Source organism: Budorcas taxicolor, chromosome 11, assembly GCF_023091745.1.
Source record: "Budorcas taxicolor isolate Tak-1 chromosome 11, Takin1.1, whole genome shotgun sequence".
Taxonomy (NCBI): Eukaryota; Metazoa; Chordata; class Mammalia; order Artiodactyla; family Bovidae; genus Budorcas; species Budorcas taxicolor.
Window position 1 is genome coordinate 85,546,528 of NC_068920.1, and position 14,747 is coordinate 85,561,274.

At 38.8% G+C, this 14,747-nt stretch overlaps 1 protein-coding gene across 1 annotated transcript in view; it reads right to left on the reverse strand.

The window, feature by feature from the left end:
* Nucleotides 1–14,747, reverse strand: part of THADA (THADA armadillo repeat containing) — a 324,132-nt gene that overhangs the window by 289,620 nt on the left and 19,765 nt on the right. The window contains exons 14-15 of the mRNA XM_052647551.1: nucleotides 10,605–10,728; nucleotides 2,924–3,075 (exon numbers count right to left, since the gene is read on the reverse strand). Coding sequence (XP_052503511.1) covers nucleotides 2,924–3,075; nucleotides 10,605–10,728 — 276 coding nt within the window. The remainder of the gene's footprint in view (nucleotides 1–2,923; nucleotides 3,076–10,604; nucleotides 10,729–14,747) is intronic.

Here is a 14,747-nt window from a genome sequence, read left to right on the forward strand (position 1 = left end):
AAGAAAAACCTTTTTCTTCAGCAAAAGTATACTTTTTCCTGTAGAAATTCCGCCATCACCATAACCAGATCATCCTCATTATTTCTGTATAGCCCGAAGTTCTTTCACATGGCAAGGTTTATTTTACTGGGCATCAACCTCCTGCCCTTCTCCCCAGCTGATTCCTACAGAGCTAGTTCAGTGGAGAAAAATACACATACACATGAAGGCTGAGTGGCAAATAATTGATATTTTTGAATGGTGGTGCTAGAGAAGACTCTTGAGAATCCCTTGGGCTGCAGGGACATCAAACTAGTCAATCCTAAAGAAAATCAACCTTGAATATTTACTGGAAGGACTGATGCTGAGCTGAAGCTCCAGTACTTTGAACACCTGATAGGAAGAGCCAACTCACTGGAAAAAACCCTGATGCTGGGAAAGATTGAGGGCAGGAGGAAAAGCAGGGGGCAGGGGCAGGGCGGGTGACAGAGGATAAGATGGTTGGATGGCATCACCGACTCAATGGACATGAGTTTAAGCAAACTCTGGGAGATAGGGAAAGACAGGAAAGCTGGGCAGGCTGCAGTTCATGGGGTCGCAAAGAGTCAGATACGACTTAGCAATTGAACAACAACAATGAAAATACAAACTCATCAGGCTGTTCCTGGCAAAGCTCCACATATATGTGTGAAAAGTGACGTGATAAGATCAACCTCAGAAATTCTGCATCAGCTCCCACAACTGTATCTCATCTAAATATCCACTCACACAGCCTGTCCTCAAGAAGACAGAACAAAGGGCAGTTCACTGTAGTAACACACGGAAGGGCATGGGGCTGAGGACAGAAGACATGGATCCTAGTCCCAGCTCTACGGTTAACAAGTCGTCTGTTTCACCACTCAGGGTTTTGTTGCTCAATAATATTCAATCTACTAAAATTATCTCATAACTGTTTACTATAAGGGGAAAAGTCATTATAAATGTAATTTTGAATTTCATCATAGATATACCAATATTTAATAATATCTTCAAATATCAGGTAATAGATTCAAATATAGCTTACTTTTACTTATATTCTTTGCTGTTTCATGCTTAATTTTTTATGACCTAAAAAACTGAAAGACACTGGTCAGAAGCTCAAATCTAAATAAACACTAGAAAGAGATCAATCAAGCATCTAAATCATTTTTTGTAACTGACAATAAGTCCCTAAACTGCCTAACTAGCCAATTAGTAAGAAACAAAATAAATAGCCTTTGGAATTTAAAACAGCATCTTTGTTCTTTCATTTCAGGACAGTCAAAACACAACAAAAAGACCTTGGATATGTAGCTCCAAAAGAAAGAAGTGCAAGAGACTAGGTGAGTAGTAAAGTCATTTATTTGAAAGATATGCCATCAAAATATGAATATACAGGTCCTTAGAGAGATTAGGCCAGCATCCAAACAATGTTTTCAAGTTAACTATATTAAAAAGTTAATTATATACTACATAGGTTCTACTCAAAGGCTTTGAAAGTATAATGCATAATTAATATTTTAAAGTCTCAAATGCCTATTCTTAGGACCAGTTTACTAATACACAAGCCAGACTGAATATATAACCACTAGAATCCTAGAGCAAGCCATATGTCCTAAGTTTCCTGAACTCTATAGTCTGTGTCTCTGTACCATGCACATGTTTATCAAAATAGTTACACAGTTCATGTGAGAACCAGGTATTTCATATAGGTACCATAATATATACCTTTCCTCACTCCAGGTACTCTCAAAATAGTCAAGAATGAGGCATAGTTATATATATGATACAAAGCTACAGTGTGATGAAAGGTAAGAGGCAAGGGTTGGTAGAAGGAGATAGAGAAAGAGAAAGCATCTTCTTTAAAAACTCATAAAGTACAAAAATGAGCAGCCTAACCACTGAAGAAGCTTCTGTTCATCAAGGCCCCTGAAAGACCACCAGGACAGGCAGACACTAGAGAGCAACTCTCAATTTGACGCCAAATCAGAAGAGATGTCTGAGATTTTGCAATGTCCTCCAGAAGCAGTGGAAACACCTTGGGCTCTCTGACACGTGCTCCTACAGAACCCCGCTGCATCTACAAGAGCCTAATAGCTGCAGCCCAGACCATGGCTCAGCTGCTACCCCTGAAGGCTCCCATGGCCTCTACAGAGCTCCCACAGGAGCCACAGAGAAGCTCTAGAGCCAGGCACCCCACAGCGACTGATGACTTCCCTGCCCAAGATTAGGTCTCAAAGGTAGCGTCAAATACCTGGGCTATCGGGTCCCCTGAAGACCCATTCCCAAGCTGTGCCTTCATTCCTGAGCCCATCTTTGATTTTCACCCTGAGGTAGGACGAGCAAGGCATGAGGAAAAGCATGGGAGCTGAGGTAGAACGTCCAGGGAGAGAATTGTTGTTAACCTCAAGTACTCTGAGTTTCAGTCTCAGTTTAGCTATTGCTTGCTGGAACATCAGAAACATGTTCTCTACCTCACTTACACGCACTTCCCAGTCCACGAAGCAGAGAGATTATCTCAAAAAAAAATCAAGTTACTGTAAGTGATGTGTTTTGATCGAATATTAACAGGTCCAGGGGAAATGGGGCGACCACAGTTTACTGAAATCTATCAATAATCTTGTAAACAATAAAACCTACTGCTTCCTACACTTCCCTTTTTATCAAAACAAGTTTTTTAAAAAGCAAAGCTCACTGATCTGGATTTTCTTTCTCTTACAATATTTCCTCCTGCCCCACCACCCATCCCTACCTTCGCCATCCCACCACCTGCAACTGCAGAGATAATAATGAGAACTGAAACAGAAGATGCAAGAAGGCAGAAGCAAAGAGCCTGGACAATCCACAGACTGCTTTATCTGCTGCTGAGATAGAAATTTTTCATGCATACATCACATTTACACTTACAGAAGAAAAGTCCAAATACCTGAAATTGTACAAATGTTTTTGGTAACTTCATTAGAAGATCAAATGCTAAAATTTTCACTTCTTCAAAAGTGCCAGTTAAACATTCCATTAGTGTTTGGAAACGACCAGCATCAATATCATGACTCAGCTGATACACTGTTTGGACTCTACCTAAAAATTTAAAAAAAAAAAAAATTTTTTTAAGTGAATAGTAAGAAAAGGAAATCAACATTTTGAAGTTATTTAGCCAAATTAACAGAAAATTAGTATAAAAAGAACTCACACCTTATAGCATAAAAGAACTCACAATAGCATAAAAAATATTTTCAGTAATTTACAAAACTGATAAAATAATAAGTATTACAGTTCTACAAACAGAGAAGATATATTTTTTAAATAACCATTTTTAAAACCTGAAGAACAGTTCATTTACAATATTCTGCTGGTTTCAGGTGTGCACCAAAGTGATTGTTACATACGCACTTGTTTTAGATTCTTTTCCATTACAGGTTATTAAGAGATATGTGCTACACAGAAGGTCCTTGTTGGTCATCCATTTGATATATAACAGTGTGTATATGTTAATCCCAAACTAGTAATTTACCTCCCCCCTCCCTACCCCATGAGCCCCTTTGGTAACCATAAGTTTGTTTTCTATGTCCATGAGTCTGTTTTGTAAATAAATTCATTTGTATCATTTTTTAAGAATTCCACATGTAAGTCATGTCATACATTTGTCTTTCTCTGCCTGACTTCACTTAATATGATAACGTCTAGGTCCATCCATGCTGCTGCAAATGACATTCTTTCTGATGGCTGAGTAGTATTCCACTCTGTGTGCATGTGTGTGTGTGTGTTTACACATCATTTTTATTCATTCGTTGATGGGCATTTAGGCTGTTTCCATATCTTACTACTGTAAACAGTGCTGCTGTGAACATGCATGTATCTTTTTGAATTAAAGTTTTCATCTTTTCAGATATATGCCCAGGAATGGGACTGCAGGATCATATGGTAACTCTGTTCTTAGTTTTTTAAGGAACCTCTTACTGTTCTCTGGGCTTCCCTGGTGGTGTTGCAGTAAAGAATCTCATGCAAAAAGTGAAAGTCGCTCAGTCGTGTCTGACTCTTTGCAACCCCATGGAGTAAACATGCCTAGAATTCTCTAGGCCAGGGTACTGGAATGGGTAGCCTTTCCCTTCTCCAGGGGATCTTCCCAACCCAGGTCTCCCATATTGCAGGCAGATTCTTTGCCAACTGAGCCACAAAGAAAGCCCAAGAATACTGGAGTGGGTAGCCTATCCCTTCTCCAGGGGAGCTTCCCAACCAAGGAACTGAAATGGAGTCTCCTGCATTGCAGGTGGATTCTTTACCAACTGAGCTATGAAGGAAGCCCTGCAATGCAGGTGACCCAGGTTTAATCCCTGGATCGGGAAATCCTCTAGAGGAGGGCATGGCAACCCACTCCAGTATTCTTGCCTGGAGAATGCCATGGACAGAGGAGCCTGGTGGGCTACAGTGTCCATGGAATCACAAAGAGTTGGACTTTAATCCATTTTGAGTTGATTTTTGTATATGGCATTAGAGAACGTTCTAGTTTTATATGTTTACATGTAGCTGTCCCAATTTTCCCAGCACCACTTTTTAAAGAGAATGTCTTTTCTCCAACATATATTCTTGCTTCCTCTCTTGTAAAGTAACTGACTGTAAGTGCATGCGTTTACTACTTTTTATTCTGCTCTATTGATCTATATGTCTGTTTTTTTGACAGTACCACATTGTTTTAATGACTAGTTTTGTAGTAGTCTGATGTCAGGGAGTGTTACTCTTCCTCAAGATTGCTTTGGCTATTTGGGGTCTTACATGTTTTCATTCAAATTTTAAAATTTTTGTTCCAGTACTGTGAAAAATGCCATTGGTAATTTGACAGCCATTGCATTAAATCTGTAGGGCAGCATGGCCATTCCAGCAATACTGATTCTTCCAATCCAAGAACATGGTGTATCTTTCCATTAGCTTGTAACATCTTCAGTTTCTTTTGTCGTGTCTTAAACAGTTTTCAGAGTAGGTCTTTGGCTTACTTAGGTAGGTTTATTCCCAGGTATTTCACTCCTTTTGATGCAATGATATACGGGACTGTTTCTGTAATTTCTCTTTCTGATATTTCATTATTAGTGTACCCAGCAGGTTTACCAGATTCATTACTGAGTTCTAGTAGTTTTCAGGTAGCATCTTTAGGATTTTCTATGTATAACATCATGTCATCTGCAGATAGTGACAGTCTTAGTTCTTTTCCTATTTGGATTCCTTTTACTTCTTTTGCTTTTTCTGACTGCCGTGGCTAGGATTTCCAAAAACCGTGTTGAATATAAGTGGTGAGAGTGGGCACCCTTCTCTCGTTTCTGACCTCAGAGGCAATGCTTCATGCATCTCGCCACTGAGTATGGTGTTAGCATACATACATCTGTTGTACGTGGCCTGCATTATGTTGAGACATGCTCCCTCTCTGCTTACTTTCTGAGGGGTTTTTATTGAAAGTTTTATCATAAAAACAAAAGGGAAAGAAAAGACCTACAAAAACAAATCCAAAACAATTAATAAAATGACAAAACAAACATACATACTGATAATTATCTTCATCTAAATGCTTCAACCAAAAGACATAAACTGGCTGAATGGCTACAAAAACAGAACCCAGATATATGCTGCCTACAAGAGACTCATACAGATCCAGAGACACACACAGACTGAAAATGAGGGGACAGAGAAAGGTATTCCATGCAAATGGAAATCAAAAGAAAGACTGAGCAGCAATACTAGCATCAGACAAATAGACTTTAAAATATAGACTGTTATAAGAGACAAAGAATGACCCTATATAATGATCAAACGGTCAATTCAAGAAGGAGATTTAACAGTTATAAATATATGCTGCCGCTGCTGCTGCTGCTGTCACTTCGGTCGTGTCCAACTCTGTGCAACCCCATAAATGGCAGCCCACCAGGCTCCCCCGTCCCTGGGATTCTCCAGGCAAGAACACTGGAGTGGGTTGTCATTTCCTTCTCCAGTGCATGAAAGTGAAAAGTGAAAGTGAAGTCGCTCAGTCGTGTCCGACTTTTAGCAACCCCATGGACTGCAGCTCACCAGGCTCCTCCATCCATGGGATTTTCCAGGCAAGAGTACTGGAGCAGGGTGCCATTGCCTTCTCCGTATAACTATATATGCACCCAATATAGGAGCACCTTGATATATAAGGCAAATGTTAACATAGAAGGAGAAACTGACAGTAACACAACAATGGAAGACTTTAACATCCCATTTACATCAACAGCGGACCGTCCAGACAGAAAATCAGGAAGGAAACACAGGCTTTAAATGATACATTAGACCAGATGTTCTTAACTGTTATTTAAAGAGCATTCTCTCTAAAGGAAGCAGAATACACATTTTTTCCAAGTGCACATGGAACATTCTCCAGGATAAATCATATGCTGGACCGTAAAGCAAGCCTCAGTAAATTTAAGAAAACTGAAATTGTATCAGGCATCTTTTCTGACCACAATATAATGAGGCTAGAAATCAACTATTAGAAAAAACCTGCAAAATTTCAAGCACATGGAGGCTAAACCATATGATACTAAACAACCAACGGCTCACTCAGGAAATCAAAGAGGAAATCAAAAAAGTACCTAGGGACAAACGAAAGAAAATAAATATTTTTTTAAATTTGTTTAAACCTATTTTATTCTCTTTCAAAAAGTTATATATTATATAAAAGATAACTAAGTGATTTTTCAACTAACCAAGTACAAATAATTTAGAATCCATCTTTTTAAAAAACCCTTCGTAAGCCTTCTTATACTAGAATCCAAAGTCCTACCATGCTTTAGGTGAACAGACACAGAATAATCAAAATAATGACATATCTTAATAGCATTCCTGGGCATCAACAATAAAGAAGGAATCTTTTTGTCATTCAGGTAAAAAGTTCAATTCATCTACAAAGTGAGAAAAAAATCAGGCTGGCTTCATTCTTTGCCACAGGCATGTTAGTGACAGAAGATAGTGGAACAATGCTAACTAAATCCTCAGGGAAAAGAGGAGTAATGAAAATATATGTGTCAAAATCCTATTCCAGTATCAAGTATCAGTTCAGTTCAGTTCAGTAGCTCAGTCGTGTCCGACTCTTTGCAACCCCCCAAATCGCAGCACGCCAGGCCTCCCTGTTCATCACCAACTCCCAGAATTCACCCAAACTCATGTCCATCGAGTCAGTGATGCCATCCAGCCATCTCATCCTCTGTCGTCCCCTTCTCCTCCTGCCCCCAATCCCTCCCAGCATCAGAGTCTTTTCCAATGAGTCAACTCTTCGCATGAGGTGGCCAAAGTATTGGAGTTTCAGCTTCAGCATCAGTCCTTCCAATGAACACCCAGAACTGACCTCCTTTAGGATGGACTAGATGGATCTCTTTGCAGTCCAAGGGACTCTCAAGAGTCGTCTCCAACACCACAGTTCAAAAGCATCAATTCTTTGGCACTCAGCTTTCTTCACAGTCCAACTCTCACATCCATACATGACCACTGGAAAAACCATAGCCTTGACTTACACAGACCTTTGTTGGCAAAGTAATGTCTCTGGTTTTGAATATGCTATCTAGGTTGTTCATAACTTTCCTTCCACGGGGTAAGCGTCTTTTAATTTCATGGCTGCAATCACCATCTGCAGTGATTTTGGAGCCCAAAAAAAACAAAGTGTGACACTGTTTCCACTGTTTCCCCATCTATTTCCCATGAAGTGATGGGACCAGATGCCATGATCTTTGTTTTCTGAATGTTGAGCTTTAAGCCAACTTTTTACTCTCCTCCATCACTTTCATCAAGAGGCTTTTTAGTTCCTCTTCACTTTTTGCCATAAGAGTGGTGTCATCTGCATATCTGAGGTTATTGATATTTCTCCCGGCTATCTTGATTCCAGCTTGTGCTTCTTCCAGCCCATTTTAACTAATCTCAAATCATAATCTTTCTATAAAATGATACAAAAACCTACACTAATATTTCTGAGATACAGATGAAGAATGAATTTACATTTCCCATCCTGCATTTTTTAGTCATGCTTCTTTTCTTTCTTTTTTCAAAATATTTATTTATTTGGCTATGTTGGATCTTTGTTGCAGTATGCAGGCTTAGTTGCCCTTGGGCATGTGGGATCTCAGTTCCCCAACTGGGGATCAAACCCTTGTACTTTACATTGGAAGGTGAACTCTTAACCCCTGGACCAGCAGGGAAGCCCCCAGTCATGTTTCTTTAGCCTCCTTTACAGTTAGTGGGTACAGCATGGTGTGCTCTGTTGGCATCACCTCTCAGCTCTTTAACACCATTACTGTGCTATGAGTCACTGTCTAACTATATGCGATTCATTCATTACAAAGATGACACAGGTTTTTTGCTTTTAAAGTGCATTTGAATATGTTAAACTATTCTCTCAATTGAAAAATTAGCAGTATAATCCAGCCTAGATATTCCCCATATAGCTAGGTATAACTATAAATACAGTAGGTGTACAGAAAACTTTTTGGTAAATGGATAATCAGTCATTCTCAGGTAAAACTTCATTGCTAAATTCAGTTGTAGCGCCACTGAAATTCCATAAACTGATGGGTACTCCTGACTTTATTTACTGTGGATGTCATAACAAATCACCATGACCTTGGTGGCTTAAAGCCACAGAAATCTATCTTCTCACAGTTCTGGAAGCCGGAAGTCTAAAATCAAGGTGTCTACAGGGCCATGATCACTCTCAAGGCTCTAAGGGAGAATTCATTCCTTGTCTCTTCCAGTTTCTGGTGGCTGCCAGCATTCCCCAGCTTACAGCCCCAGCACTCCAATCTCCACCTCCAGCGTCACAACGACTCCTTTTCTTTCTGTCACATTGCCCTCTGCCTCGCTCTTACAATACCACTTGCAATGGCATTAAAGCCCATCCAGATAATCCAAGATTATCTTAATTTAAGATCTTTAATCGTATCTACAAAAATCCCTTTTCTAAGGAAGGTTCACATTCTCATGAATTCTAAGGATTTGGTGTGGGTCTCTTTTGGAGGTCATTTTTCGGTTTACTACACTTAGCTTAATCAAGAGATCAAATTTATCATCATGAATAATGGGACAAACCAACATCATGCATCTCCTGTTATCATGCCTTGAGAAACACACTACACCACCTATGCATTTTCCTGCCAAAAATGCACAACCTGAATCAAGTCATAAGAAAACAATAAAACAGCCCAAACCAAAATACATTCTTCCAAAATGTTAATGTCATGAAATGAGAACATTTCTAAACTGAAAGAGCACAACAATGAATTGCACTGTGTGATTTTGGATTAGTTCCTGGACTGTGGGGGGGAAAAAAATTCTATAAAAAGCCACTTATTAGGACCACTGGTACAATCTGAATAAGAACTGTATATTAGATAACAGCATCATATCAACATTAATTCTGGAATTTGGTCATTGTGTTATAGTTAGAAAATTTAAAGAACAGTGAGGTAAAGCAAATTTGACAAAATAGCAACTTATGAATCTAAGTAGAGAGGACATGACTGAACTATTCTTGAAACTTTGCTGTTAATTCCAACGTTTTCAAAACGAAAACTTGAAAGAAATGGGTTTTTTTCAAATGAAGCAAGCTATATTAACAGCAAATTAACCGTCTCCCTGCCAAATAATTACACTTTGCCTGAAAATTTAAACAGAAAAAAAAAATCCGTCTATAGCATCTGGTCCTTTGGCCATTCCCTCCAAAAGAGCAGGACCTTTTCCTGTTTGTCTACAGTCACGGAAGACCGCACACAAACAAGTAATCATTGTTAAAACACAGACACACTTGTTTATGGGGATAAAAGGAATCATCTCCTGTCAAAATGAAAATGAAACAACTCGAAGAGGGAAGTTAAATATTCATCTTCTTGAGTACTTCACAGTAGGAGAAACAAAGGGTACGATTAAACCAGAATGCGTGGAAATGACATCCTTATGTTGACTTTTCAAAACCAGATTGAGATGAATGAAACAGATAGCATATAAGGGGAACCACATTTTAACCACAGAGACTCACTGAGGAATGTTATACATAAAAGAAACTTATTATTTTAATTGCTTAAACTTAAGATAACAGATTGGGCACTGTCCTAAAACAGCAACACATAAATTAGTGGGATGACGTTAGAAACTCTTCTCATAATAAGCATAATCCATGAAAGCTGCAATTTCAGGTCTGCAAGTAACAATCACTAAAAAGTTTCTCTCCCATATGCCCTTTACTGGCAAACTGAATTATCTCCAAGTAAGAATTATATAATGAGACTTCTTGTTCAGTTGCTAAGTCATGTCTGATCCTTTTGCGACCCTATGGACTGTAACCCACTAGGCTCCTCTGTCCATGGGATTTCCCAGGCAAGAATATTGGAGCAGGTTCCTTCTCCAGGGGATCTTTTCAACCTAGGGATCAAATCTGCGTCTCCTGCATTGGCAGGCAGATTCTTTACCACTGAGCCACCAGGGAAGCCCCTTAATGAGACTAACACCTCCCATAAGAATCTAAACAAAAGACAACCAACCTGAAACTTCAAGTAAAGCAAAATGTTGACAAAGTATGCTTTGCAAGAAAACACTTTTCCCAAACACAACTGAACACTTACCTTCTGGCACAGGAAAAACTTCAGCTATTGAGCCTAAAATGGTTAAAGCTGAAAATCTAGTTGGGTAGGAAGAGCCAGGAAACAATGCTTCAAAAAGACTATTGCAAATGGATGACATGAAATTCTAAAAAAAAAAAAAAAAAAAAATTTACAGTAAACATAATTGTGCTAACTTACAATAGGTGGGGAAACAATGGAAACAGCGGCAGACTTTATTTTGGGGGGCTCCAAAATCAGTGCAGATGGTGACTGCAGCCATGAAATTAAAAGACGCTTACTCCTTGGAAGGAAAGTTATGAACAACCTAGATAGCACATTAAAAAGCAGAGGCGTTACTTTGCCAACAAAGGTCCGTCTAGTCAAGGCTATGGTTTTTCCAGTGGTCATGTATGGATGTGAGAGTTGGACTGTGAAGAAAGCTGAGCACCGAAGAACTGATGCTTTTGAACTGTGGTGTTGGAGAAGACTCTTGAGAGTCCCTTGGACTGCAAGGAGATCCAACCAGTCCATCCTAAAGATCAGTCCTGGGTGTTCATTGGAAAGACTGATGCTGAAGCTGAAACCCCAATACTTTGGCCACCTGACACAAAGAACTGACTTATTTGAAAAGACCCTGATGCTGGGAAAGATTGAAGGTGGGAGAAGAAGGGGACGACAGAGGATGAGATGGCTGGATGGCATCACCGACTCAGTGGACATGAGTTTGGGTAAACTCCAGGAGTTGGTGATGGACAGGGAGGCCTGGCATGCTGCAATCCATGGAGTCGCAAAAAGTCTGACACGACTGAGTGACTGAACTGAACTGAACAACAGGTTATCTTGGAAGTACCACTAGTATCATTCTACAGGGTGAATTTTTTTTTTTTTCTGCTTTAGAGAGAAAAAAATTTTTTAAGCAATACTAGATGTTCACTTTGCTTGACAATTCAGATTGGCACCCTTGACCATGGGCTCATGACCTCAATGAACCCTATCTTTATAGAGTTAACAAGGAGTACAGGAGAAAACGGAAACATTCCTTAAAAAGACAATGTGTACTCCCACATTCACTGCAGCATTGTTTACAGTAGCCATGATACAGAAACAACCTAAGTATCTATGGATGGATAAACAGATAAGTCAGACAGAAAAAGGCAAATGATCTCACTGTTTATAGAATACGAATAAATTAATTGTAAAAAGCAAAACAAAAAAAACAAGCAATACAGAGAACAGATTCCAAAGGTGGAGGGGGGAGGCGTTGAAAAAATGGTACAAGCTTCAAGTTATACAATAAATAGGTCATGGGATGTAATGTACAGTATGGTGACTATAGTTACAATATATAATACTCTATTATATATTTGGAAGCTGCTAAGAAAAAAACTTTGTATAATTTTATGTAGTGAAAAATGTTAACTATACTTAGTGTGGTTATCATGTCCCAATACACACAAATAATGAATGACTGTATTATAGACCTGAAACTAATGTAATACATCAATTATACCTGATTTATTTTTTAAGTTAAAAACAACAACAAAAAGTACAATTCTAACTATAGTCCAGATGAAAAAAAACTTTTTTTTTGGTGAAAACATGATCCATTCTGCCTTGACTTGTGTTAAAACTGTATGAATACTGATTTTCTTCACCAGAAGCATTCAAGCATCAAAAGTATGTATACTTTTTAAAGTTTTAAAATGACCAAAGAAATATCCAATATATATTACTTGATAAATTTGATAACTAAGTACTTGATATCTGACTATAAAAACACAGTTCAAAACAAAGACCCAACTATTTTACTGTCTTTCATCTGCACCTTTGAGATTGTTACTCTGCCTTTCTGTTTATACAACTGATCAAAAATGAAAACTTTTAGTAAAAATGCAATTTAAAAAAAAAGCAATGTGGGAAATACTTCATCCAAGATAAATCTTCTTCCTCTAATTAAAACAAATAATTATAACTTTTACATAAGGCCAAAGAAAAAACTTATGAAGAAAAGCTGTTATCCTCAAGACTCTCATATATTGCTATGCTCCGACAACATATAGCTCATCAGCATATAAGCAGCCCCAGTCCCTGTCTTTAGACAGGATCCCTGCATTCAGTCAAGGATAAACAACCCTGGGGATTTATCCTGTAGGCCCTAACGACTTTATTCCTTTGAAATCCAATAAACTAGTTTTAATTATAAATGAGTAGCATAGTATCCACATTCAAGAACAAGTTCATCCTTTAGGAATTATCCTAATTGCAGTGGCAATTACATTTTTAGAAATAGTTCTTTCCCTCAACCAGACTGTAACCACAATGGAGGCAGGAATGACAGTCTGTGGACTTCTATGTCCCTCGTCCCGCAAATAGTCTGCAACACATGCAGTAAGGGCTCAGTATATGCTCTAGTCTTTTCCCACTAGAAAAGACTTCTGGCCAGGCTTCCAGATACCTTGGCCTAGCATTCAAAACGCTCTACTATTCATTCCCAACTTGATTTTCCAACTCATCTCCCGTTATTCAATTCCTCTGTCCCTCAGGTATCTTATGTGTCACTCATACTAGTGAATTCACCACTCCCCAAATTCTCTCTGCACTCCCTTACTTCCAAGCCTTCACTCAAGCTGGTACTAAGGGGAAAGCTATTCTGGTCTGGTTATCCAGAGCAGATCTGGATTCGAGTCTGGCTCTACCACCTCTGGGCTAAGGAAACTTGGATAGTTTGCTGATTCAACTTTTCCAAGCTTCACTTATCTCACTTGGTAAGTGACAATAATAATAATTCCTCTCTCACAGATTTATCATTAAAGAATAAATGAGAACACTGATATAAAGCATTTTATACCTTAAAGTACTCTAGCTCAGAGATCCCCAACCACTAGGTCACAGACCAGTAACAGTCTGTGGCCTGTTTGAAACTGGGCTACACAGCAGGAGTTGGGCAGCGGACAAGTGAGTGAAACTTCACCTGTATTTACAGCCACTCCCCATCACTCGCAGTACTGCCTGAGCTCAGGAAAACAAGCTCAGGGCTCCCACTGATTCTGCATTATTGTGAGCTGTATAATTATTTCATTATACATCACAATGTAATAATAATAGAAATAAACTGCACAATAAATGTAATACACTTGAATTACCCTGAAACCATCCCCCACTGCCACCCCAGTCCATGGAAAAACTGTCTTCCACAAAACCAGACCCTGGTACCAAAAACATAGGGACTGTGTACCCAAAAGGTTGGGGGACCACTGCTATAACTAATGTATTTTTAAGTACACTAGCTATTATTTAGGTATGAAATAACCTTCTTCACTAGACTAGAAGACACTTTTTCCAACTCATAGCCTCCCCTTCTCCCACAGCAGTTAGTTTGTTGATTAGCGCAGAGTCTACCAGACACTGCACATGACATCCACTATTCTAACGATGATCATAAAACAGCTCCAAAGCTGCAACCTTCAAAAGCCACGAGAGTCTACCTACCGAAAGGAGAAAATGTCAGAACTAGGAGACTGACTCAGATCAAGACTTTGAAGGACTAGTTTTCAAAAGCACAAAAGTTTTGTGCACATACACAAAAATTCAGAATGTCATCCACAAAATTGGTTTTGTGTTTCTAAGTACCTAATTGATATTTCACAAATGTCATTTTATTCCTTGCCAAAAGAAGCAAAAGAGATGTGCTTCTGAAGGACTAAAAAATGACTGCTCCACACACACAGTAAATACTCAGTACAAACTATAGTTACTTTTACTGATGCCCAGCAAAGTTCTTCAGAGTGATTTAGAGTTTACAGATAGCATTCCTGTTTAATCCTCAAAACCAACCTTTTTAGAGAGGTTATTCATCCCACTTATAGACTCACTAAGGTAAGCCAAGTGGTCAGTGGCAGAATTGTGAGTCAATTTATACCCTTGAAGTTCAGATTATGACTTTCTTATGTTTTGTTGCTCAGATTTTACAAAGATGAAGCTAATTTCAACCTCTGTATTCTTTAGATAATGTTTAACCTTAAGTAGATGAGTGACTGTGTCATGGTTCCACTATATCATTTATTATACCTGTTTCCCTAAATGAAATAAAACAGGTGAGCTCTGTCCTCTATCTGGGTCTTACGAGAAAATATGCGTCTGCTTCTGAGAGGACAGATCTGGCGT